This window comes from Macrosteles quadrilineatus, unplaced genomic scaffold (genome assembly GCF_028750875.1).
Source record: "Macrosteles quadrilineatus isolate MER2022 unplaced genomic scaffold, UCM_ALF_1.0 Scaffold_1__1_contigs__length_201487025, whole genome shotgun sequence".
NCBI classification, from domain to species: Eukaryota; Metazoa; Arthropoda; class Insecta; order Hemiptera; family Cicadellidae; genus Macrosteles; species Macrosteles quadrilineatus.
The window spans coordinates 193568658-193594926 of record NW_026542594.1 but is presented as its reverse complement, the minus strand read 5'-3'; the positions used below and the strand labels follow the sequence as shown (position 1 = coordinate 193594926).

At 35.3% G+C, this 26269-nt stretch overlaps 3 protein-coding genes across 6 annotated transcripts; 2 read left to right on the top strand and 1 right to left on the bottom strand.

Annotated features, from left to right (window-relative positions):
- The first annotated feature begins 640 nt into the window (after window positions 1-640).
- LOC129003616 (proteoglycan 4-like) lies at window positions 641-3498 on the top strand. The gene is made up of 2 exons (XM_054431917.1): window positions 641-1189; window positions 1774-3498. The coding sequence occupies exons 1-2, from the start codon at window positions 851-853 to the stop codon at window positions 3496-3498; spliced, it is 2064 nt and encodes a 687-aa protein (XP_054287892.1). The 5' UTR covers window positions 641-850.
- Window positions 3499-4597: 1099 nt separating this feature from the next.
- LOC128983431 (translation initiation factor IF-2-like) lies at window positions 4598-15646 on the top strand. 2 transcript variants are annotated; one of them, XM_054402724.1, is made up of 16 exons: window positions 4598-4697; window positions 5417-5472; window positions 6417-6452; window positions 6683-6724; window positions 7218-7313; window positions 7680-7757; window positions 8588-8713; window positions 8905-9780; window positions 10685-10771; window positions 10923-10994; window positions 11355-11441; window positions 12119-12214; window positions 12583-12654; window positions 13418-13471; window positions 14387-14452; window positions 15545-15646. In XM_054402724.1, exons 1-16 carry the CDS (start codon window positions 4610-4612, stop codon window positions 15566-15568), a joined length of 1956 nt encoding a protein of 651 aa, XP_054258699.1. In that variant the 5' UTR covers window positions 4598-4609; the 3' UTR covers window positions 15569-15646. The 2 variants fall into 2 exon arrangements, with proteins under 2 accessions (XP_054258699.1, XP_054258698.1); XM_054402723.1 differs by having other exon boundaries at window positions 7677-7757.
- A 1064-nt stretch (window positions 15647-16710) lies between these two features.
- On the bottom strand, window positions 16711-25587 carry LOC128983430 (ADP-ribosylation factor-like protein 2). Of its 3 annotated transcripts, none has more exons than XM_054402719.1 (6): window positions 25306-25587; window positions 23933-24043; window positions 22830-22992; window positions 19439-19528; window positions 17544-17624; window positions 16711-16953 (listed from the first exon to the last, which is right to left on the bottom strand). In XM_054402719.1, exons 1-6 carry the CDS (start codon window positions 25368-25370, stop codon window positions 16819-16821), a joined length of 645 nt encoding a protein of 214 aa, XP_054258694.1. In that variant the 5' UTR covers window positions 25371-25587; the 3' UTR covers window positions 16711-16818. The 3 variants fall into 3 exon arrangements, with proteins under 3 accessions (XP_054258694.1, XP_054258695.1, XP_054258697.1); XM_054402720.1 differs by having other exon boundaries at window positions 19439-19519; XM_054402722.1 differs by lacking the exon at window positions 19439-19528.
- Window positions 25588-26269: the final 682 nt, after the last annotated feature.

Here is a 26269-nt window from a genome sequence, read left to right as displayed (position 1 = left end):
CCGTTATTCCGATATAAAACTAGCGACCGAACACCATACAGAACATACCGCAGACGCACGCACGTCCAATTTGCCGAATAGCACTCTTCTAGTCCCTGCAAAATTGGCAATGCAGCATCTCTTCACAGCTGTTTGACTGGGAGTTCCAGTTACATGTACGGCGCGAAAAACACTACGTTTCTTTAAATTTTACAGTATTTGAATAAAATAAGTCAATTTCCAGATTCATGTTCTAAAAAGGAAAAATAAACAATGTAACTATCTGAGAAATCGAGGAGCTGATACTTTCATGAAACAGAATTGAATAAGTTTAAAAAATGCAAGAGTGTTTTATTTCCAAAAATATTTCTAAACACATAAATAAAATACAAGAAAATATTTTGAAAATATAAATATTTTAATTATGCGCCAGTGTTATTTATACAGTATTTATTATGAAAATATGCCAATTACATAGTGAAATGCAAAATTGTGGTCGTGATCTTTGAATTTTTCTTATTAACCAGCTGGTGAATGATTTAAAAATGTTGGTTTTCAATCAATAACTCAAACAGCTGATTTATGTTGACAGTTAACAGAATTCCAAATTCAAAACAAGTACCGGTACACACAGTACAATTTGGCTAACCTTATCAATTTACATAAATTTGGTTTACAATTCAAAATTTATTGTTTTACAAGTCACTACTTATTTCCATATGCAAATTAGAATCCATACACTGTGACCAAGCAGAATACTATCAAACTACTAAGATGTATTACAAAAGAAATGTATTCAATCGAGCTTACATCAACAATTGCTTAGCCTAAAAGTGACAACTGTGTAAAAGTGAATAAGTTTAGTGTGAAAATGCCTGTGAAAGTTCAAGAAATTGATCAAACCAAAAGTCAATTGATCAGGTCAATAGAGAAGCATCAGTTTGACTTGGCAATTTTGAAAGAGAAAGAAGATCGTCTGCTCGACATAATTAATGTTTTAGAAGGTTTAGTTCCCTACGCTGTGGCATGGTATACGTGGAAATTATGTATAGCTTGTACAAAACAGCCAGAATCTAGACCTATCTTGGAGCAAGAGGCTACAAATACTCTGTCGAAACTATTGAAAGCTGTAGAGGAGCTGAAGAAGGAAGTAAAACGAGTTAGATCATATCATACTAGCACGGTTCCTTTGCCGAAACAAAAAATTCAGGTGAGATTTTTTAAATCTTCGAGATTACATATTTGTTTTGAAATGTAAAATTTAATTTGGGATTCTCAAGAGTGTTAATCCTTTTAGCTCCTTTCACGATCGAAAATTGCCTATGTATATTTTTCGTGAGATTAGAGAGGTTTAAATAGAATAAAATTAATACCGAATATTTTTAGATCAAATAGAAAACTAGTTATTTACATCAAATACTTCCATACATTTTATAAATCACATTTAGAGAAGGTTTAGTCTCCCCATAGGAAAATCTTTTGTTTCTTTAGAGACGAGGATCCTTTAAATTAGTAAAACAATACAAAAACTTCGTAGATGAAAAAATTTTAGAGTAAAAAATATGAATGGACGGAGGGACTTAAAACACAACTAGACAGTGTATTTGTGCACACTTTTCAAAGCGAAGTCTATTTTTAGGGTGACCTAACATTATGAATTAGCCTAGAATATTTTTACAAAAAACACATTATTTCATGAGAATGACCTGTTTCTTGAATCTTGAATCTAGTTTACAAATAAGCCTATTTACAGTTCATAAAATTAATAAAAATAATTTCGAGTTTTTCTTATAGGTTTCGCCCGCCTCGTCAAAGTCGCAAAATGATTTGATAGGAGCGTCACCATTTAATTACATCGAGCCTTCTCTAAAACCAGGATCGCATTTTTTGTTGGACGAATCTTCAACTAGAGTAGGAAAGCAGCCTTCGACATCTGTACACAATCTTCAACTAAAGGTGACACCTTTCAAGACTGATCCATCTGATTATTTGACTCCAAAAACATCAGAGTTACCGAGTGCAAACGCTGCCAGAAAAGAACCTTTGACCCCAAAGACCTCAGAGTCACCGAATGCAAAGCCTGCCAGAACAGAACCTCTGACTCCAAAGACCTCAGAGTCACCGAGTGCAAAAGCTGCCAGAACAGCACCTCTGTCTCCAAAGACCTCAGAGTCACCGAGTGCAAAGGCTGCCAGAACAGAACCTCTGACTCCAAAGACCTCTGAGTCACCGAGTGCAAAGGCTGCCAGAAAAGAACCTCTGACTCCAAAGACCTCAGAGCCACCGAGTGCAAAGGCTGCCAGAACAGAACCTCTGACTCCAAAGACCTCAGAGTCACCGAGTGCAAAGGCTGCCATAACAGAACCATGGACTCCAAAGACCTCAGAGTCACCGAGTGCAAAGGCTGCCAGAACAGAACCTCTGACTCCAAAGACCTCAGAGTCACCGAGTGCAAAGGCTGCCATAACAGAACCACGGACTCCAAGGACCTCAGAGTCACCGAGTGCAAAGGCTGCCAGAACAGAACCACTGACTCCAAAGACCTCAGAGTCACCAAATGAAAAGGCTGCCAGAACAGAACCTCTGACTCCAAAGACCTCAGAGTCACCGAGTGCAAAGGCTGCCATAACAGAACAACGGACTCCAAAGACCTCAGAGTCACCGAGTGCAAAGGCTGCCAGAACAGAACCTCTGACTCCAAAGACCTCAGAGTCACTGAGTGAAAAGGCTGCCAGAAAAGAACCTCTGACTCCAAAGACCTCAGAGCCACCGAGTGCAAAGGCTGCCAGAACAGAACCTCTGACTCCAAAGACCTCAGAGTCTCCGAGTGCAAAGGCTGCTAGAACAGAACCACTGACTCCAAAGACCTCAGAGTCACCTAGTGAAAAGGCTGCCAGAACAGAACCTCTGACTCCAAAGACCTCAGAGTCACCGAGTACAAAGGCTGCCAGAACAGAACCTCTGACTCCAAAGACCTCAGAGCCACCGAGTGCAAAGGCTGCCAGAACAGAACCTCTGACTCCAAAGACCTCAGAGTCACCGAGTGCAAAGGCTGCCAGAACAGAACCTCTGACTCCAAAGGGCTCAGAGTCACCGAGTGCAAAGGCTGCCAGAACAGAACCTCTGACTCCAAAGACCTCAGAGTCGCCGAGTGCAAAGGCTGCCAGAATAGAACCACTGACTCCAAAGACCTCAGAGTTACCGACTGCAAAGGCTGCCAGAACAGAACCTCTGACTCCAAAGACCTCAGAGTCGCCGAGTGCAAAGGCTGCCAGAATAGAACCTCTGACTCCAAAGACCTCAGAGTCACCGAGTGCAAAGGCTGCCAGAATAGAACCACTGACTCCAAAGACCTCAGAGTCACCGGCTGCAAAGGCTGCCAGAACAGAACCTCTGACTCCAAAGACCTCAGAGTCGCCGAGTGCAAAGGCTGCCAGAATAGAACCACTGACTCCAAAGACCTCAGAGTCGCCGAGTGCAAAGGCTGCCAGAACAGAACCTCTGACTCCTAACCACTGAGCTATAATTCTAACTGGAGGTAGCACTGAATGTCAAAGATGCGTGTCGCCAGCCGCCATGTTTGCGTGAGTCTGGTGTCATAAGAAGCCATATTATTGCTATAACTATTATTATACTTGGCTTAAAATACCTACTTTGTATGGTCGCCATTTCAAAGAAAATTATTAAAGTATTAAAAGTATTCAAGTATGACAAAAATACTCACTGCTATACCAACCTAGTTATAAGAAGCCATGTTATTGCTATGGTAAGAAAACTTACTGCTATACCAACCTAACAAAATCAGCGACTCGCTTTTGACAGACTTCTGCCATGGCAGTGCTACCTCCAGTTATAATTTTAGCTCAGTGCTCCTAACTGTATGACAATTGCTATGTATAGGTTACATGTATAATTCCGTCTCTTCCTTTAAACTAATTCTTGTATTTGGAACGTAGGTAATTATAAAAGTAGCCTATCCTTATTAAACAATAGTACGCTATTGAACAGCTGATTCGTTGGATAAATCAGCTGTTTCTTTAGGCAAGACCATACACGTCAGATTTTGAAGTAATTGAATTTTTAAAACTTTTTCAATCGATTTGGAGACCTGATTATTTACCAAGCACTGTTGTACATACAGTAGCTAGGTACTACTTTAACATAGACTACCATGGAAGAAAATAAAAATCAGGGTTCTTAGGTTATATTATAATTTTATAAAGTTAGCATACTTGAAAACAGCAATTACAAATATTACAATATTGTAATCACTTTAATGCCCCATCTCCCATGCGGAACGTGCGGCACTTTACACGTAGGTAATTTTAATTGTATCTAGCAAATAATAAGTTAACATGAACCATATGGATCATAAACATAACCAAATGACGTCACCGACCCGAATGTCTGTAATTAGTAATTGCCATAACAGCTGTTTTTGACAGTTCCAATTACATAAATTTAAATATGTTTACTTTCGTGCCAGTGACGTTATTTGTTTATGTTTATGATCCATACAGTCGCTGTTCTAATTTTTGCGTTTCTAGCCAAATAACCGAGTTTGCCTCAATATTTTGCACTGTTTCAACTCAACATATGATAAAAAAACAAATGAATAGCTTCCTGTCATATGATGAATATCGAGTTATCATTTTTTGTTTACAAACACCTAGATCATGTTCGTCTAAATTATCTCAAGTTCAAGGCAAAATTCCAAGGTAAAGGGTTACTTACTTCTGACCGTATTTTTAATTATTTTGGTACAGACCTATCGTGTTTTATGGCAAGTACTACGTCAATGTGAATTTTATTTTCGTGTTCTGGGTACCGGTATGCATTTTGTAAATATTCGTATTTTGCAAGCTATTAATAGTAGGCCTACTGTATGTGTTTAAATATTTATTTTCTAGTCCCTTGCTTATAAAATTATGGTGTGATATTGCTCCGATTTCACGTGCACAAAAGGAAACTTGATTTTGGCAAAATGTTATAAATAATTGAATGGTGATAAATGGTTTTACTTAGTGGTTAAATTAATCACCTTGTTACAAAACGAGAGGCCCTTTTACGAGCACTAATTCAATCAATAATCTCCTGGTACCATTTCTAGGACCTTCAACTATAATAGATTTTCTATTTTCCTTCAACTATAATATATTTTATATTTTCCTCTCTTCGTAAAACACTCTTGGACACAGAAACAAGCAAACTCGTTTGCTTAATGTTTTTCTCGTTAAAAACTATTATTTAACAAAATCTCCTAATATTTTTATTACTTTTATTTTTACACTTGATGACATAGTACGGAATTACTTTGCATCCAACCTACATAATATCATTCTTCCTAAGTGATTGTGATATGCCAGCTTAAGTTTAAAACTAAGGTTTTAGGCAATTAAAAAATAGACTTTTACTTTTAAAATTGTTGATGTTGTAGATAAACATCCAGGCATGGCGGAGGGAGGTAGAAACAGATCACGTATCGTCAGGGAGGTAAGCCACAGAGAAGTAATGGTAAGCATACAAATTTACAGTGCCTCTAGGGAGGGGAATCAAATTTTAGAGAGAATAAGATATAAATAATCACATCGGAAAAGTTTTTAAAAGTTGTTTGATATATTTAATCATTTTTTACTTTCTCCCCCTACACATAGTAAACGGAGAAAGTATTATTTGTAATTTATATTAATAGTACCGGTACTTTCATTTTTTCTGCATATATTCAGAAAGATTTTGTTTACACCGTAGTTCCAAAGAAATTTTTGTTTTAAATTATGAAGTATTACTAGACAACACGAGATGGTAAACAATTTAGAATGCATTTTTGCCATTTTTTTTAAGAAGACAGTGCTGTCTAGTTATTAGCTCACAATAGGCTACCAGACAGGATGTCATAAAAACGAAGAACCAGATTTTATACCAATAATAAGTTTACAATGATTAATAACTCAAAAAGCTGTGATATTTTTATGAAACTTAGTACCTAAAAGTGTTTGTCATAAAAAGTTTTAAAATATTTATTATAGAACCTTATACTTACTGTAAATAAAAAATGGCAGACTTTAAAATTTTCATAAGTCAAACTTGATGAAAACGATAATTTTTTAGCCTAAATCCAAATTAATCAAGGACTCAAACCCAAATTAATCAAGGGCTTGAACCCAAAGCACTTTTAAATCTGCTAAAGAAACTTTGATTGTATGGTTTATGGCTATTTTTATATTTTAATTTAACTTTGATCCCTGTAAGTTGATGGAACATGTTGACATAGTTTTTATATAGTCTGTATGATGGAACCTGTCTACCTGGGCATGGGATGGGACTTAGAAAAAATGCCAGTCCCCAGGAAGAAGGAGAATAAGAAGACAGGTTCCATCATACAGAATATAATTTGAAGAATATCATACTTGCATCATAGGTTACACATTTTGTTGCAGGTTATTGAAATAAAACGTGATGGACAACCACCAGAGGTAAGATTTCAACTAAACCTTTAATTATTAATTAATTAATATAAATTATTAGATTTAAGATAAACAATTTTTTACAATATATAAATAACTTTATAACAACCCCATAAATTACCTAACCATTAATAAACCTTAGTTTTGATATTGAATTATACCCATGGCAATTAATTGCTGGACCAATTAAAAAGTTTTGTAACCGATTAAACTATAATAATTTTTTAATTTATTTTCAGAAAATTGAAGTCCAACCAGGAATGGATCCAAAACAACAGAAGGTAAAAAATTATAGTTATGACTGAACTGTCAACAATTATTATTAAAATTTTCTTAATTTGCTGACAAACTTTAAGACTTTATTGTAGATTTTTTATAAGTAACCTGGAAAAAGCGATTTTGTGGGTGGATGTTTTTTTAACCAAATTACGAGGTTTTAACGACCTTTTTTGCTTTTTGATACTGCTGTTTGAATCAAAGTTTTCTGGTAGATTTTGTAAAAATACAACTTTCTCGCTATTTTAAAAGTTTTTATGGAAAAATCACCATAAATTAAATGATTTCAAAACCATTAAAAAATGCTTGGAGATACTACAGCTGTGTACTCATTTACAAACTCAAAAATTTGGACAAAAACAGTACCGCACCTTCTCCATTATTATAATAAATTATATATATAATCTCAAAAATAATAGATAATATTATAATAATTATAATAGATATGGATAGGGAGAGAAAGAAAAGTATAAATTAATTCCTTTTGAATGTGTTTAGGCGGTGGAAGATTTGATTCACAGACTTGACCACGAAAGGGACCAGATTCAAGAGGAGATGGATCGCATATTTGGACCCCTACCTGAAGCCTTTGTTGTGAGTTGGATTTATAATAAACAATACTTTGTGTTGTAGTGATACAGTTTAAATGGTTTTACTCTACTAAATTAAAGTACCATTTATGACTTTTATCTGTACACTCTACTACTACTCCAAGATTTATTGAAGAGGTTTATGTTTTTTGCAAAATTGAGTGAAATAGATTTATACGCACTTCGATCAGTCCATACTTACACATGTCAAATAGCCACTGTCCAGAGGTATTATTGCAGATCCAAGAATTTATCGAGAAACATAATAAGAACTTCTTAGACCAGTTAGATCAATGAAATGGTATGACTTATAGCTAAAGTTTGGAAAAGTAATAGTTTTTCATGGAATTATGTTATTGGCCCTCAGAAGACTGGTGAGCTACTGTCAAAAAGTAAGAGTCCTTCACCGGAGGAGAGAGGTGTATCACCCAAGCCTACAAAAGCCCAGGTAAGTTAGAGCCTTGAAAAGTCTAGAAATAATGACTTGCAATGAATAAAAATTACTTGGCTAATGACTTGAGCCTACTTATATATACAGAAAATATACTTTTAAACAACACTTTTACTGCCATATTGGTTGTAGTTGTAAGTTAGTTGGATAAGGAATCAATAAATATCTCTACATGCATAATCACTTGTTATTGAAAATAAAATACCTCATACACATTATATTTTTGTTTGGAAAAATAATGTAAAAATCGGTCAGAGTTAAAGGTGTTAGGTTTGAACACAACTTCAGAGTTTTAGAATCTGTGTTCTTTTGCTTGTAAAACATTTTTTTTTTTACTCAACAAGAGAGTAATTTCGCAAAATCACAGCCTCTCTGCCACCCTTGATTTTAGTTGGGGTCTTGCTCACCATTCCGCTTTCCTGAAAGTCTTCCGTTTTTTCTTGAATTGTCGTCCTTCATCTTCATCTATTTGGGCACTCTTCATGTTACCTTTAACACCCTTCTCCTCACCTAAAAGGAATTGGTATGATCAAATAATTTGAATTTCTAAACTCTTCTACATTATCTTCATCTTCTAAATTTTTCTCTATTCAAGCTTTTCATTAACATTCACTTTCATACTTACTCCTTATTCTTCGGCACATCCGGCTGAAATCCAGTCAAGATTCTTTACTCCTATAAAAGATATCACCTACTTAGTCCACGTCTACTGTCAGAGAAATTCCTTTATGTCTTTTCTTTCTCCACAGTACCAGAGAGAATAAAAATAACCATCTCCACGCACTCATGTTTATAACGGTATAAAAGTCGCTTCTCAATGTTTGCAGAGAGAGACACCTGCTAAACCAAAATCCCCTACGAGAGAGGGTCCAAATGTTCAGTTTGAAGAAACTCCAACGACTTCGAGACCGAGACCTGCATCACCCGGAACTGTGACTCCGCAACATCATCCCGTGAGTCAAACCTTCAACTATTGATATTTTAACTAGATATTTCTATTTCATACCCAGTTTTCACCAGTGTTTCGTTATACAGAAGATCGATTACATGGGGAGTAGACGAGTAAGGTGGAATCTCATTAATGAATTTTATAAACACTAAATAGGTGAACTAATTGTTGTAACACTGAACGGGTTTTTTTCAGGAATACAGTCAGCAGCCTGAAGGTTATGAAGAGCATAAAACACAAGAAAGACTGCATCAAAATGAACCTTATGGCCAAAGAAAAGGGCAAGAGACAGGGCCTAGAGGAGTGCCAAGCAAACAACAAGAAACTCCTAATCAGATGGGAACTAACTTGCAGAAAGAGCCTCAAAACAAAGATACACCTTACACAAAAGGAACTTTGAACAATCAAAGGCCTCCAGAAAATGAAAGGATTCCATACAATCAAGAGACTCCTTATAATCAAGGGGCTCAGGATAACCAATTGAATCCACACAATAAACTTCCTCCAGAAAATCAAGGGCAACCTTACAATCAAAGGGGTCCAGAGAATCAAAGATCTCCAAACAATCAAGGGACTCCTTACAATCAAGGGGGTCCAGAGAATCAAATATCTCCATATAATCAAGGGACTCCTTACAATCAAGGGGGTCCAGAGAATCAAATATCTCCATATAATCAAGGGACTCCTTATAATCAAGGGGGTCCAGAGAATCAAAGATCTCCGAACAGTCAAGGGACTCCTTACAATCAAGGGGGTCCAGAGAATCAACGATCTCCGAACAATCAAGGGACTCCTTACAATCAAGGGGGTCCAGAGAATCAAAGATCTCCGAACAATCAAGGGACTCCTTACAATCAAAAGGCTCAGGATAACCCATTGAATCCGTACAATCAAAGGGCGGAAAATCAAGGGTATAGTCAAGGTTCTCCTTACAATCAAAGTTCTTCTTATAACCAAGGGAGTCCCTACAATCAAGGACTTTCAAACAATCAAAAGAGTCCAAATAATCAACAAACTCAACGTCCATCATCAGTAACTTCTCCAACATTCCATCCTGCTAAATCTCCTCATGTAAGTATGTTTTTGATCTGTTGATGCAATAATTTTGGTCTCTTCTTGTCACTGAAAATCTCTATAAAAAAACAAAAAACAATGTGTTATGTAGTTCTGAATTAAATTTACTTTAATGTAAAAAAAAAAATTATAACTTAAAATGAGGTTACTAACCTGTCGTCAATCAGTCCTATATTGTCGTTGATGATGACTAGTTTCGGGGCTAAAACCCCATTTTCAAATCTTCTCGTTCAGTCATCATATGTCAAACATATCTTCTTGCACAAGCCGTCGTCAAAGTTATTTCACACATAAACATAATACATACGAAAACGTTTATAATACAATACAAAGACATGTACATTCGCGTGTGGCCGGCCAAGGACAAAACCAGACTGTGCAGTCTGGTATTTAAACGTTTTCGTATGTGTTATGTTTATGTGTGAAATAACTTTGACGACGGCTTGTGCAAGAAGATATGTTTGACATATGACGACTGAACGAGAAGATTTGAAAATTGGGTTTTTAGCCCCGAAACTAGTCATCAACGACAATATAGGACTGATTGACGACAGGTTAGTAACCTCATTTTAAGTCATTAAATCAATCCTGGAGGCAAATTATGTATAAAATAAAGAATTATAGTTTTGCTCAAATAACGAAAGCGGCTGGGGATAAGGCCTATCTGCAGCCAATGGATAAGGTTTGAATTCATTGGCCGTAAATGTCTCATCCTTGACTGCTGTCGTTATTTGAACAAACTATAAGGCTTTAAAGAACATTAAAGATTGTTCCCCAATTGTTTTTTTATAATATTTTCTGGGAAATATCCACAATAAGCAGTTAAATAGTATAAGTTTTTATTGATATCATAAATAGTTTGTACATTTTAAGTGGGATATTGATATTTTGTAACTTTTAGGGTGTAGCTGACCCATACCCTTGGACTAGTCCTGACTCTTCTTCTCCCTGGACACAGAGTACATCATCACCTGACCTGATAAGTCCGGTGAGATAACCCTAGTATGATTGTTAATATTTAAATCACAAATTTCTTATACGTTTTATGTTAAAAGTTTGTTGTTTTCATTCCATTTCTACAAGAAGCGAGATTAAATCATGAACATGTATTATTCTTCTCTAGATTTTTTTTATTACAGGAGGAAGTGAGGGAACGGTTGGACATGATAGAGGCAATGCTGGACGCAATTTCTCCAGTGGATGATAAACCGGTATTCATTCATACTAATTAATTCATAGGGCTAGCAAACCACCAATTGAGTATTGTATTGATTGTATCAATTCCATTTTTTTAAATCTATTGTCTAAGACATCATGTTATTGCGAACCTTTTTGTGTTGTTTAGTGTTTGTTCATGCAAGTGGCAGTTTGTACAAAAGAATCACAAGCACGTCATTGTTCAATATTAGGGAAAGTGTCCCAAGCCCCTTTAGATTTTTGTGTATATGTCAGGGATAGAACTTCTAATCTTGCACCAAAGTCCCATAAACAACTTGTAGGGATTATTTTTATCAGTATTTGTTTAATCTCTTGGTTACCAACTCTCTAGAATCACAATGTTTTTTTTTCAGGGTGCTCAGCCAAGCAAACGCCAAATAATGACTCCTCAAAGAGAAAAGTCTGCCTCGCAAAAACGCCCAACATCTGCAGGCCAGAAGGTTCCTCTATGACTTAAAATAGTTCTAGTATTTGGCATTGTTACTTTTAACCTCCCCCCCCCCATACATACATAGTTTGTAGGAAAAGTATTGTTTTTGAGAAAAAAATTGTTGGCAAAATTTTCCCCAAGTTACTACATCTACCAAACAAGTTACTTACCCATTATTTTGGTAGAAAATACTGTATGTGTCAGTTTACTGATAGGTACCGTTTGTTAATTCAGAACAATTATACAACAAACTTATTAATTAAAAATATTATTGTATCAAAAGTATTGAGGCATACTTGATTATTAGACGGATTCCACTAGAAAACATACACATAAGGACCAAGGTTTAAGGGATTTTGGTTTGGATAGCAGGCTTACCAGAATTGAAAAGGGTGCAATCTACACAAGACACACAAATTAGAATATGTCACTGTGTGATTTTTTTTTTTACCAAGGAAGGGTTTGGTCGGGAAGTTTTCTTGACAATGCTGTCGGTGAATGTAAAATATTCTGTTTTAAGTAGTTTTTTATGCCACAGTGGACTTTTCCCCTACGTAAGTCTGCTATCCAATCAAAAATGCTTCAAGGGACCAGTGCCTACATGGCTTGCTTTTATTTATTGAGTTGGACAATATTTGAGTTCATTTATATTAAACTTACCAAGTCACTAAATTTTTCATTTTTCAGAGCCCGGTCAGTGACAGTGGCTACCCAGGCAGTTCAGACACGACGGCACAATCTGTCACTCCCGCTCGTCCAAAGACTATGCAGCAGTTGAGTCCTGTGAGTTTGTTAAACAGCTTGAATAACCCCGTACAGCATGGTCAAATAATTAAAATGAAGCTCTAGATTTATGTCCCATTAACGTTACATATTTCAATGTGTGTCAATTTTATCCATCATCGGCGAGTCAATTGTGGTGTTTTAAAGATGGCGTTCACTGAGTTTTCTGCCTAGTGTCAATTCTTGTTTCTAAAAATTCTTCTTGATTCTATGATTTTTGAGACATCCTCTCTGGATATTTAGCTTTGCGGATGGCGTTCGATTTCAATATATTCGTATGGGTGGTAACTCTGTTGTAATCTAAAAATATTAGTTTTCATTTTCATTAGATTAGCAGTTATATTAGTTGTATTTTTTTTTGCTTGCAGAGGGAAATAAAAGAGAGGCTAGACAATATAGAGGCAAGGCTTAACGAAATAGCAGCTGCGGACGTTGCTGCGGTAATTATATAAACAATACTTATATAGTTGTTATTTATGTTAATACAGTTGAACCTCACTAATTCAAACCTTGATAGTTCGAAAACCTCTATAATTAGTAAAGTTTGTCTGTTCCCTTCAGAAAACCTCTAAAATTCAAAAAAATAATATACTGATAATTCAAAGTGATTTTTCTCTCTACAATTCGAAGTCAACCTCTACAATACTACATTTCAAACTGCATTACCATAAGCCTCTGTAATTAGAATTTAGAACAAAAAATACTCCTGTTGAAACATGAACTGACACTCTTATTGATGTTCCCACGATGTGTTCATTAGTCTCCGTTGTCTTAAACTCTCTACACTTAAAACTGGTCCTCCATAATTCAAATTTGATTTATTCTGACCTCTATAATTCAAACTCTCTATATTTAAAGCTTCCTAAAATTTGAAATATATTTGCTTTCCTCTGAAATTCAAATTAGCGAGGCTCTACTTTACATGGTACAAATCAACTCTGCTGGCTTTATTCCACAAGCTTTCGGCGTTATAGTGTAGAAAAGAACATTATGAATAAAACGATTTGTTTAATTAAACAGAAACTATTTGTTAAAACTGCATACAAAACCATTTGTAGATAGTAGAATGCATAGTAACATCTTGTCTTAGTATTAATATTATCTCTTAGTAAAAGCAATTAGTATCTCTTAATATTATCACATTATTGTGTATTCCTTGAAAATATAAGATTGCAAATATTTTTTTATTGTGTATTTTTTTAGGAGGATCAATATTCTACGATTTCGGATGGCTCCACAGATGAATTTGCTGCAAAGGTAAGTTGGCTCTACTTATACGGTGAATACAGTTATAAACCAAGCTCTGGTGGCTGGAATTTTCTAAATGTTGAGAACTGTTTTTTATGTAAGCTTCAACTTAAAATGATATTTTTGTTGTTCGACATGAAAAATACATGGCTTTCCTATGATGTAATTGTAATGCAATTGTATTTCACTGAAAATGTGTACTGTTGTAGAATAAGCCCTATTAAGGATACAAATAAATATAAATGTTCTTAAATAAATTTACTGTGCATAATGAACATCAAAATCATTAACACGTTGACTGCGCGTGCCGACTATACAGGCGCTCCCCAGTGGCGGGCGAAGCCCCGGCGCGCAACCGAATCAGCGAATGCAATTGGCATTCAAATATTTCAGTCTGACGAATCACATAAGAGCAGTGGTGACTGTGCTGCGTTACCCCGAGAGTGGATGTAGTTCACTGAAACACCCAAAGGTAGCAGCACTGCACGGATCCGTATCCAGTGTCTTTGTAATGTGGGTTGAAGAGAAAAAATCCCCGAAACCGGGACAAAAGCATTGCCAGACAGGATTTTACGGGAAATTTTAGTACCAACCTACACCAAAGTAAAGCTCGCATTCTAAGCTGGCAGGCTGGCAACGATTATAACGTCTCCGTCTGAGGCTAAGCTCACACTGACTCAATATATTGGCGACGCCGACTAAAGTCGGCGCGCGCAGTCAACGTGTTAAATGGACACTAGCAATAGGCTAATGGAAAATACCTACTTTTTGAGCATAATTTGTTGTTTTTGTCACACATTCCAGAATTCTTTCCAAGCAATTAAATGATACAAATAATTTTGTTGACTAATTTTATCAGTAAATGAATTAATACAATCTAATAAAAATATTTTATTCCGTCATTGTCTTATAACAATGTTTCAGCTGAAACATCTCCACGGTAAAATCACAAAGGGAATAGAACGAGTCGAAGAGGCTATCAATGAAGAGGTGAGTGCTGTTTAAACGTACGTTTTGCTTGGAGCGACAGGAGTGGCAGTCGCGGGGTGGTAGACTGTTTTGCTTGGAGCGACAACTTCTTTTTCCTGGCTTCACGAGACGTGGTACCGTCAGTGCACCTAACCTCAAAGCACTAAGTATAAAGACACTAAATAAATTCGATAAATTCACTTAGTAAAACAGGTAAAACTTAACAATTAAATATTCTTTATAGGCCTAGTTATTTGTTATGAGAAACATTCCTACACTGTCATGTTACAAGCCAAAATGTAATACAATTACTCAATTTCTCCATAAATTGCAGTACACAAGCATAACTTGAATTGAATATCAGTGTTATAAACAACCTCCTCACAGAGTGAAAATTATATTTTGTTGATTGTATTGTAGATGAAAAAATACCTATATTAAAATAACTTGTAATACAATAACATACAATTAAACTAACCTGATCTTCCGACTTAACCAGCTACTGCCAACCAGACGTTACCTTTATTCTTTGTAGGAGATATGTTTTAAATCATAAAGCGCAGGGTATTTTGCCACTACTTCTAATAAACTGTCGTTTTATTTCCTCACCACTAAAATTTAACTTAATCCCAGGCGTTGTCCGGGTAGCCGACGACGCCATATAGCGAAAATAAAAGGTCGTCGAACTTGTCAAAATGTTCTACACTATAAAAACAATCAGAAATGTAACTTTGCTAAGCAACTGTCGCTCCTGACTGGTCTTGGAGCAGTACCCAGCGACTGCAGCTCGCGGCTCTAGCGACAGTAGCTCCAAGCAAAACAGGACTAGGCAAACCCTTAAGATCAGTGTCCCGCGACAGCCGCTCGGCGACATTCGCCGCGCGGCTGTCACACCTGTCGCTCCAAGCAAAACGTACCTTAAAGAACCATTTTAAAAAATTTGTAGATTACCAAAACGTAATTTTGGAACACTAATTTAAACTACCGTATATTCAGTATTCCGTACATAAAATATTTGTAAACATAATTGATTTTTTTTTAACAGTGCAATACTTTTAAGTTGGTATAAGATTCTTGTTTTTGGTACTATTTTCACGTATATCTTTTATTCAGGTGAGGCGTATGCAGATTGTATGACCTCGGACGACGATGTTCTCCCTCAGCAACCACAAGTCACTATTACAGTAAAATTAAAGACAGATTTTATTAAAATTACCTCAACATTATTTTTTTGTCGAATTCAGTAGCTCTGTCGGTAAAACTTAAAACCAAAACTAATGTTAATGTTAAACTGTGTAAGCATCTCACATAGGAATACGTGTACATTTTTTTCATATTTCTAAATTCAATTTCTTTACAAACATACAAAGGCTATCGGCAAATTAAGTTCTACAGTAAGTTTCTGTCGCAATTAAGGATATACCTTAAAATCTGATGCAAATATTGTAATATTTAATTTATCCAATGCTATTCTGCCACATTCAAAATAGTGGGATGAAAAATCAAGGCTCTCCGCCAAATTTTAAACCTGTTTTTGTTTTGTGATTATATTTCAGTGGGAAGGTTGGCTAAACCTATTGAAATCCATTACGGGTTGACTGATGTTTATACAGAAAAGTATTTAGATAAGAAAAATGTCAATGAGTGACTAATGGAGTTGCCACGTTGTACAAATTATTACGAGGCAGACAGTGTGTGTTCACAATTTCCTTCTAGATAGTGATCAAATTTGAGTAGACTTTGATTGCTGCATGGCATACCAAGCAAATCAGCTATCATAATAAAGACTACCATGGGACACCGTTGTCCTCTGTACCACAAACCTCACAAAAGTTTCTCAATAATTGTACTTTTATACTTTACACTTTTCAATGAAATGGTGACCATACAAAGTAGGTATTTTAAGCCAAGTATGAATAGTGATGAGTGGCGCGATCTTGTAGTCTTCTTGTTAGTGACTAAGGCCGACATATTCCTTAGACACAGCTGTTAATAAATAGCCCAAACAGCTAATGGCAACTAAGGGACCTACAGTTTATAGTGGAATCCGAACCACATTTTTGCCTTGGTATTAACAAATTGGTCTAATTATCAGGATAGTACTGCAGATAGTCGTAGTACTCACTAGTGCGGACGTTAATCCACACCAGGGAGTATCGTATCCACAGTACATGCCTATAAATATCCACAATTCGTGACCTCCTAGTAGCTGGATTACAGGACGTTGCCACCGTCCCAGTCTTACTTACACAGCCTTGTAAATAGAATTATAGACAAAGTTTATAAACAAAAAAAAAACTTTATTAAAAATTGTATATAAAATAAAAAGGGTTAATAAATAGTTTACATGATAAACCTTGTTGGTAGGTTAAATAATCAGGAACGTGTTAATCGAGTGTGAAGATTCTGGCAGCAATGTCAGAAACCAGCCAGTCGATGCCGACGACAAGGTTGTCTCCCGTGACAGCGCTGCACGGAAGTATTCTCCAGTGGTGACTCTTAATGGAATCCAACTCTACGACCTGTAACAGTAATGAAATTCTTGGTAGGACGTTAACAAACTAATCTACTTAGTGAGAATAGTCTACATTAAAAGTTTAGGTTGGCCCACACATGTGGCTTTTCCGACGCCATCAAGTGGTGAGCTACTTTTGTTGGTCTTTGACAATTTATGAGTGGAGATTGGATTTCCACTACAATATTTCCTGAAACATGTCAGATGTGTCCCTATTTAAATCCCACACATTCATCACTTTCCCAGCAGTTTGTTTGTTATGTTGCTTTGATATGTGGAAAAGACCGAAATGAAGCAGGCAATTTAGGAAGTAAACAAGCACTGAGGTTAGCAGAATGATGAATAGACAAACCCTATCCGTTTAATATTACAGTACTATATTTTTTTAGCTTTGGTAATTATTTATGACTAGAAAACATAAAGTTGATATGTTTAACATTGTTGCGATGTTAGTATTTTAAGAATAGATTTTGTCTCATCCTAAAATAAAATTTTAACCAAGAAGCTCAGAAGATTAAATGTTTTCAAATAAATATCATAGACGGAATATGATCAACCAATCAATCTATGTAGTAATTTAAAGAACAACTTGTTTACCGTTTTAATCTCTTCAGACGTCAAGGAGCCAGGCAGATCCTGTTTGTTTGCGAACACCAGCAAAGTTGCGCCGAGCAAACGCTGAAGCAAACCACATACCACATATTAGTGGTAAAAAAACACAACAATTACAATTGTACTGAATTTAGTAGTACAAACATTGGAGAACTATGGTTGAAATATTTTTCTATACCACAATCAATAAAATTTTTGCCTAGAACCTCTGATTTAGAAAGTTTAAAATTGAATCAAGTGTTCTTTTTACTTTACTCCATAAAAAACTAACCACACATATTTTTACAGAACATTAAATCAACAGAATAGGCTTTAACTAGCTTGATTGGATTCATTAATCTAGCTAAAAAATAATAAACTAATTAATAGAGATCACTTAAATCTTTATCAAATAAATTACCAACAGTTAAAAGATGGGAAAATTAAGAAAACTTGGTTATTTTCTGTATTTTGGCCCTACTAATTCTGTTTAACCCTCCGAATGTTAAGCGTCACTTAATCGACAAACAACACACCCGCCGTGGTGTTATGCGTCGCTTTTGCGACACACAAACATTGTTTACGGCGAAGGCTCTGGGACTGACTGAATCAGATTGAACTGGATCGAGATTGGTATCGTTGTTTTCGGCAGATTCTGAGCTTTCTCCTAAATGTCTGTTTCTAGACGCTTTTCATTTTAGTTCCAAAAATATTGTAGCAGACAGCTGACGTGCGTATTTGTAAACAGCTTGGTTAACCTCGCACCGATGACTGATGTGTTTTATTACGTTTATCATTGTTTTAGTGTTAAAAATCAAAAGTAGTGATATACGTGGTGCATTTATAAGAAGATTTAAGTGATTTTGAAGGGCTGGTTGATGATCCTGAAGAAGTAGGTAGTGATATTGATTAAACTAGTGTACATGTTGCTCGAATTCGAGCAATTGCAAAGTATTACAGGAGTTATTTCAAAACGAATAACAGTCATAGACTATTTACAATGAGTTTAAAAGAGTCACCTCAAAGATAACTGGTGTGTAACTCAGATCATGTTTATCTTCGTTATTGATAAACCTAAAGCATTCCGGCCGGTTTTCTCCTTCGTAAAATTCCTCGCTGTACAGGCAACACAGGTCATTGATAGAGGGCCAATCGAGAACGAAAAGTCGTTTTGGGGTAGTATTAGGGCGCATTTTGTAGCCTCATAGTTGTGATTGTACAGGGTCAGGTGCTGATTGTGATGAGTTAAGCCTACGCGCCACTGTCTGTAGCTGCGGTTGTCATCACGATTACGCCTCCTGTCTATGTCTCGTTTTCGTCACGTCGGAGGCATTTAAAAGAAGAAAAAAACAACAAATAAACAAATTATAGCTACACAAAACAACAATAAATGCACAAGTTTAAGTTACAATCATGCTAACACGATCCATCATAACGACACAAAACAACGATAAATACACAAATTTAAGATACAACCATACTAACACGATCCGTCTTGAGGGTTATGTCATAGATAAAACATACTCGTGTTGGTTAGTCTATGGTTATGTTTACACAAACTCAAATAGTATAAAATGCACTCAATGCGTTTCATTGAATTGAAAAATAAATAACAGCAATTAAATTATACAGCTGATCAAAATGTAAACAATTATGTTCTTCATAAGGATAAAATGGGAACTTTAACAGCCACTGGGGCAGAGCCCAAGGGACTTTTTCAAAAATGTAAGGCCAGTTTGCAAATCTACGCGACACGCTCTTTCCAATGAGATGTCAATGGATAAAATCGGTTATGAAATGGCGGAGGAGTTCAACCGGCAAAGTTTCATGTAGCGTATTAATTATGTAGATAAAACCACTGCCCCCTTTTATTAGTATCTGTGTCTTGGCAATCCACTGACCTCTATATTTAAAAACTCAGTTGGATCTTCTAGATGGGTGTCACCGCCTTCGTCTGTTTTCGAGGACCCACTCTTCTTCCCCTTGGCATACTGACAATTAATTACCTAATTTGTCAAGTTCATGTAGTAATTCATTAATACTGTTAGTTTATAAAGAAAATTAGATAAAAGTTACTTGGCTTGGTGTTTTCATAACTGAAAACTCAAAATACATCACCCACAAGTAAAAAAGAATCAAGTTATTGGTTAAAAAAAAAAAAAAAAAACTATGTTTGTGTAAAAACATTATTCACATGAAGTAGATGATTTGTTTGATTTCTCGATCAGCTGTTTCGTTTCTAATGAATTAATAATGTCAAAGATTTGTGATTTTAAATACATCAATTATTATATAGTAAAAATTTTCTAAATATGGTAACTTATTCTCAACTAAATTTTACTATTCCCAGCATGAAAATAAAGTAGTGAGATCCATTATGAGTAAAGTTTAAGGCACACAATCCTAGATTGAAATGTAGTATACATTAACAGTCATAATACACAGCAATTATTATGTAGTAGACTTTGACTATTTTCAAATAACAAACATATGTTTTTGTAAATAAAAATTATATCCCTTGTTATCCTTATGGAGAAATACGAAACTTTAAAGGGCCCCAGGGCCTCACTCTCTAATTATTTCCTTAAAAAGAAGGTTTCCTGCACAACTTCACGTTACGCTCTTTCCAATGACACCAAAAACATGTCAATCGGTTCAGTAGTTTCGGAGGAGTAATTGTCACAAAAAACCTGCTTGCGTATTAAATAAGTATAGATTATCAGCCAGATTCTTAGCTATGGTTAGGCTATGCATTCTTAGCTAAATGCTATGTACAAAATCTGTTTTTTGCCCATAACTTATTTATTTGCAAACCTACTTCCTTATATTATTATATTTTTGGAATCCTCAAAATGTTGAACAAAGTGACTATTTTAATATATTTGTAGACCTATAAATTATAACAATTTATTGAGCTCAAACATAATTTTTTTTATTTATTTTATAATTTTTGAGAAATGTTAACCCCACAAAAGTTGTTGAAAATTTTTTTGTAATGTTTTATATGTTACATTGAAGCCCATAATTTTCCAAACAAAATGATATATAAAACAGGTTGTATTAGGTACCGGCATAGTTTGAAATCATGTAAAAATACAGGTACAGCAGTTTTAAAGTATCTGTGGTGCGTTTTACCACAACTGTATACCGGGTGCGGCAAAAGTCAGTATACCGCTGCAGGCCGGTGAGCGTCATTGTTTATCTCTCGCGCTATTATTATCTCAGTGTTATTCCTTATCTAATCTGACGTCTAGTCGTGGTTGATTTTGTCTTTGTTTATTCTTTATCGATGAATGTTTGTTTTGTTAGTATGCCACTAGTGACAGTGAAGTTAAGTTGGTGAGTGTAGTGCTTGTATTATTAACTTCTATTATTGGTGTTTTTAATCATGAATCGTAAACTAACTTATAGCAACGACTTTTTCTTTTAAAAATTGGTGGAAATTCGATCGTGATTATACGGATGTTAGATGTGTTCTTAGAGTTGGAAAACAGTCCCACTTTTGAACAGTTGCGTCGTCGTTCGATTATTTGCCAGCAAGACGGAGCACCTCCACACTATGGAATAAATGTTCGAGCAGTTTTAAATGATAACTGCGATGAATGAATAGGACGTAGAGGAACTATTGAGTGGCCTGCTAGGTCCCCAGACCTAACTCCGTGCGATTTCAGTATGTGGGGTTTGTTAACCCTTTCAGTGCTAGGCCAATAATTCATATTTTGTAAGACTTTTTTGTTTGCCTTTTAATTCCATTACCTGTTGTTGAATTTTAACTGTCATGTTGTCACTATTTTATTAATTAGGCTAATTTTGAATAATAACACAATAAGAAAATATATAAGAAAGATAAATCCCGCTATTTGTAGTAAACATTAAACAAAACTTAGTTTTTGTTGTAATTTTCCTGGTTTTCCTATAAATTTTTATGTTCTGATAGCATTATTTGAAACCAAAATCTCATAAAATCAAAAGACATATAGTTTACAATGTAATATTGAATTTAACCTTGATTTAGTTGGACGAGGTTATCGTAATATAGCCATTTTAGGGAAACTAATGTTTTGCAGCAAAGTCTCAGGAACACATTTATGATCACTGTTGTGTTTAAACTAAAAGATTGCATCTAAATAGTCCGTGACTAACTGGTGCTGCTACCTGGTAACGCATTGAACAACCATCTGTAGCGCCATCTGTTCGCAATCGGTGGCGACAGCTTAAATACCGGGTTTTGACTCCCCAGTCTTCAAGCACAGATAGCCGAGAAGGCTAGGGCGTGTGTCACTTGGCCAGTGGCATTCGTCTGCTCGGGTTCGAATCCCGTCCTGTGTGGCAAATAATTGGTGACCTGTGCGTTTGTAGCGATATACTACAACCACTGGGGCATAGTGAGGTGTTCATAATCCTTGGTTTAGACATACACCTCGAAATCATCGGATTGGGCGAATCTTTTAGCTAAGTGGTTGATAGTGTATCCTATGAACATGCAGGTCACCAATGGCCGTTTTGCTATTTTTTGTTAAAATAACCTTCCTCTCTATATCCCTTAGAGATTTTTTAAAACAACGATATATCGTTTCATAGCACTGAAAGGGTTAAAAGAACATGTGTTTTCGGAGAAACCTCAATGTTTAGAACATTTAAAAGAATTAATAACAAAACATTTTGATGTTTTTTTCACACCACAACTATGCAACAAAATCTGTAAGTCAGTGTTGAAAAGGTGCTACAAGTGTATAGACAATGATGGTGGTCACTTTGAGCAGCTTCTCTAACAGGTATATTAAAATTATACTTTTATAGTTATGTTTAATGCTAGCTACAGTTTAACTGCTTTTTCGGTATACTGACTTTTGCCGCACCCTGTATATTGATATTTAATTGTATTAACATTAGGCCTACCTTACTAACCGGATACAATAGAATAAACGGGGTCATGAGTGTGTTAGTACGGAAAACTAAAATAGTAGGCCTAAGTAATTTTGCTGCTATACTATAGACATCCCAGAAACAAAACGACCCTGAGCCTTTTTGCGCCGCGCAGATTTGGAGGGTACCCCAAACCCACCGGCGCGAACCACATGATCTTTTTGTTTCTGCGCAGGTAGTTTTATTCTTGGGATGTCTAACCTTTATACAAACAACCTTCAACTGGAATACATAGTTTAATTTGTACTACAAAATATCTGGAGTGATTATACTGTTTTATGTCTTTGCAACTGTATAATACATGGTTTACAGTCAACCAAAGCGTTGCGCTAAAGGCCTGGCTGCTTCCTGGATAAACAAACATACCTCTTCTTGAAGCAACGTGTAGAGTTCTCTTTTACAGTCCTCGAGTCTTCTTTTGTCTGCGCTGTCCACGACCCAAATGAGTCCATCCGTGCTCTCAAAGTAGTTACGCCAATAAGAACGAAGCGATTTTTGTCCCCCAACATCCCAGATATTCAGTTGGTACCTACATTAAACCATTCAAGTATAAGAAATTACAAAAATATTTAACAACTAAAAAATACTTCTTTCAGTGTAAGGCGATCTAAAGAGTTATTTTAATACTCCGACGTTTGATAGATATATCTACATAATGGCTGTAGGTACATGTGGTCCGGAAGCGGATATTTCGGCTGATCCTCCAGAAGACTGGTTGAAAAATAACGTTGTTCAGTAAAAGGCCAGCTGACCATATGAGCATAATCCCCACATGTCAACAACAATACAATAATAAAAATTTGAAAATGTAAACATTCCAAGGTAAACATTCTGGTTCAAAAAGTGCAATTTTTCTCTCTTGTAATATCGTTTCTTTGTGTAACATAATTCATTTCTCTCTCCTTTTATTTTGACTTATTTCATTTACCTTTTCCTTTTGTGTTCATTAAATAAACCTTTTTTAATTTGACTCTAAATTCTGTGTACTGTGAGAACATTTGGACATTCATGAAACATATCTTCTCAACTAGAGCAACATTCGACCAGATCTTCTTTCAAGACCTTAATAACGTCAAAGTGGTAACATAACTATAGTTCAGTGTTAAAAATTCAACCAAAAGTCCATAATATTTTCTGTTGTCAAAATTAAATTAATAACCCATATACAGTCCACTTTATTATTTCTACAATAACCTTTTGATTACGCTACAAACGTAATATGTAAAAAAAATCAGAAAACATCCACTCCCACCAAAAGAAAACTAACCAACTTATAACTAGGCCTAATTCTTCAGTTAGTAAAGGTGTTGGTTAATGTAGGGCTTAACAGCTTGTGATATGAACAGTAAACACCATTAAATCCATAGTCCGTCACAATCCACGGATATACATTTTGAAAACGTTAATAAAAATTGTAGCCTATATTAAGACAACCTTCATTTCGAAAATGGCTAAATAGGCCTACTAACCCTTTGTGTTCCAATGTTTTTATATTGAATCCTAATGTTGGTGAAATTGTATCAATTTCTTCTCCATTGATTCGTTTCAAAATTGTAGTCTTACCAGCATTGTCTAATCCTCTGAAATTAAGAGTTAAGGAGACAACAAATATATTAAAGTCATATCTTATTTCTACTGAGAAGGATAATATTTTAGAACCAACCATGCTTTAAAACCATGAATAAAAGACTTTTTCGCACAAATCCACTTCCCATTTGGTTAGTTTAAGATTGAAAAATAGTTTTATTTTAAATTAAACATACAACTACCGAACTGCTACTTCACATTCTCTTCTCCTAGTTTTCTCCCCTCCAAGAGTTTTTTTAAAGACGTCGTCATCTTTTAATCTTGAATTTGTTCGTCTAAATAGGCCTTAAGCCTGTGGGTAAAATATATCACGCAAAGCAAGAGGTGGGCTGGTAGAGTACAAAAATTCACAATAAAACAATACTAATTAGTATATTACGCTGCCAGACCAGGAAGTAGGCCTAGTTTTTTTTTTCGGTATGATCATGAAGGTTGCAACAAGAGGCTTGCAGCTCGCAGGATTTTATGCTAGTACGGTACTGTTAACACCTTCCCTGGTGAGTTGGGTTGAATTAGTTTTGACACGTTATCAGCAAAAAATATATATAGAGGGTAAGTCACAACCCATATATACAGTCAAGGTAACAACAAGACTGTTTAACTTAAGTGTCAACACTATTTTAATACGATTTTTTCACAAGTGTAGTGCGGAGGTGCTTTTAAAACGTAACTTACTTTCCGAACGTAAATACATCACATGACTTAGGCCTACTAAATTAAGGAACTAATGAGCGGTACTAATTTGTACAGAAATCACATTTAACCAAACGAGTGAGTTGGTTTTCATAAATTTTAACCAGGTTAGATTTATAAAACTGGAGTCAGATATCAAAGTTTCCGTGAGGCTAGACTTCTGTATAAGTCCTAACTAACCAAACGATATATCAAATGAAACGTACATTTTTTGACATAAAGTAAAGTGCAGCCAATCGAATAATCGATATTTTCATTAGGCCTAATTTGTTTTTGACAACAGATACGGAAGTCTAAGTTACCCAAATGTGTTCATTTAGTAAAGTTAAATACACTAGTGGGTTTTTGATACAAATACAAATACAAAAATGTTTTTGACAACAGATACGGAAGTCTAAGTTACCCAAATGTGTTCATTTAGTAAAGTTAAATACACTAGTGGGTTTAAAATGTAAAAGGGCCTTGATTATGCTAGTCTAGGCATGATAATGTTATTAAGTTACTTGTTGCTGATTATTCAATGTTTACCTGTGAACCTATGAAACCAAATTTAAAAGGATACAACATTAAAATTCTCATTTCTTTCTCCTTCTGCTTCATCTTTTTAATTACAGTTAAAAGACCCATTGCAGTTGTTGAGGTAAACTAACCTATAAACTTAGTAAAAAGCAATTAATTATACAATCAAGATAACAGTTTTCTGCCTTTAATTCAGCACCAACAACAACACTTCAAAAATATATCTTCAGGCGATGAAAATAATTGTTATAGATAAGAAAATGTTAGCAATATTGTATTTTCAACTACATTACACTGGGTGTTTTTGCAATGCTTGTCGTGATCCAGTTCAGTTCACAGTTTATTAATTATTTATATTTTTGTTTCTTCAGTTGACAGGTTGAGTTTTACGGTTTGACATTTCTCCCTTTTTAGCTTTCAAAACTAGCAAACAAAATAAACATGCAGCTGCTGTGCAGCTACCAAGCTTGTGTGCTTTATCACGGCCGCCTTTAACTCCAGGCCGCGGCCTGTAGTTAAAGGCGGCCGTGGCTTTATTATGACTTCTTCAACAACTTCAATAGTTACATCATTGGCTTACTTATTGTTCTCGAACCAAGAATTTATTATAAGTATCTCTCTCTGTTAAAGAACGTATTGTGTTTGTATGTATTAGCATTGATTATGGAATACTGAAGTTGTATAGTCAAAGGTATTAGGATTATTAATATAAAGTAATATGGTTTGATCTTTGCTCGATACAACTTGTAAATTATTGTTTATTATTGGAAGAGAAACATGAATATTTTAGTTTGTTCAGATATAAGTTTTCCTCCATTAAGAAACGACAAACTTTAATAGATTAACATCGTATATTTCATGTTGTGCAAAGCAATGTTGAAGGATTACATTCCAATCCGTGTTTTTTTATATAAATAATTAGTTGTTTGAGTCTGGTTGTGTTCTTTATGCACATGATCATGAATGTAGGCTCTACAGGATTTAGAAGCTATGGCATATTTTTGAGA

What these genes read in the sequence shown, in the direction of transcription:
- LOC128983430 (XM_054402719.1), bottom strand. Translation starts at nt 25,370, where the DNA reads ATGGGTCTTTTAACTGTAATTAAAAAGATGAAGCAGAAGGAGAAAGAA. An exon ending in CTGAGTTTTTAAATATAGAG is followed by an intron (nt 17,625 to 19,438) that starts GTCAGTGGATTG and finishes GGTTTGCTTCAG; the next exon opens with CGTTTGCTCGGCGCAACTTT. An exon ending in CGTCTGAAGAGATTAAAACG is followed by an intron (nt 16,954 to 17,543) that starts GTAAACAAGTTG and finishes TTACTGTTACAG; the next exon opens with GTCGTAGAGTTGGATTCCAT.
- LOC128983431 (XM_054402723.1), top strand. Translation starts at nt 4,610, where the DNA reads ATGATGAATATCGAGTTATCATTTTTTGTTTACAAACACCTAGATCAT. An exon ending in GTTCAAGGCAAAATTCCAAG is followed by an intron (nt 4,698 to 5,416) that starts GTAAAGGGTTAC and finishes TTGATGTTGTAG; the next exon opens with ATAAACATCCAGGCATGGCG. An exon ending in ATCCTGCTAAATCTCCTCAT is followed by an intron (nt 9,781 to 10,684) that starts GTAAGTATGTTT and finishes TGTAACTTTTAG; the next exon opens with GGTGTAGCTGACCCATACCC.
- LOC129003616 (XM_054431917.1), top strand. Translation starts at nt 851, where the DNA reads ATGCCTGTGAAAGTTCAAGAAATTGATCAAACCAAAAGTCAATTGATC. An exon ending in TGCCGAAACAAAAAATTCAG is followed by an intron (nt 1,190 to 1,773) that starts GTGAGATTTTTT and finishes TTTTTCTTATAG; the next exon opens with GTTTCGCCCGCCTCGTCAAA.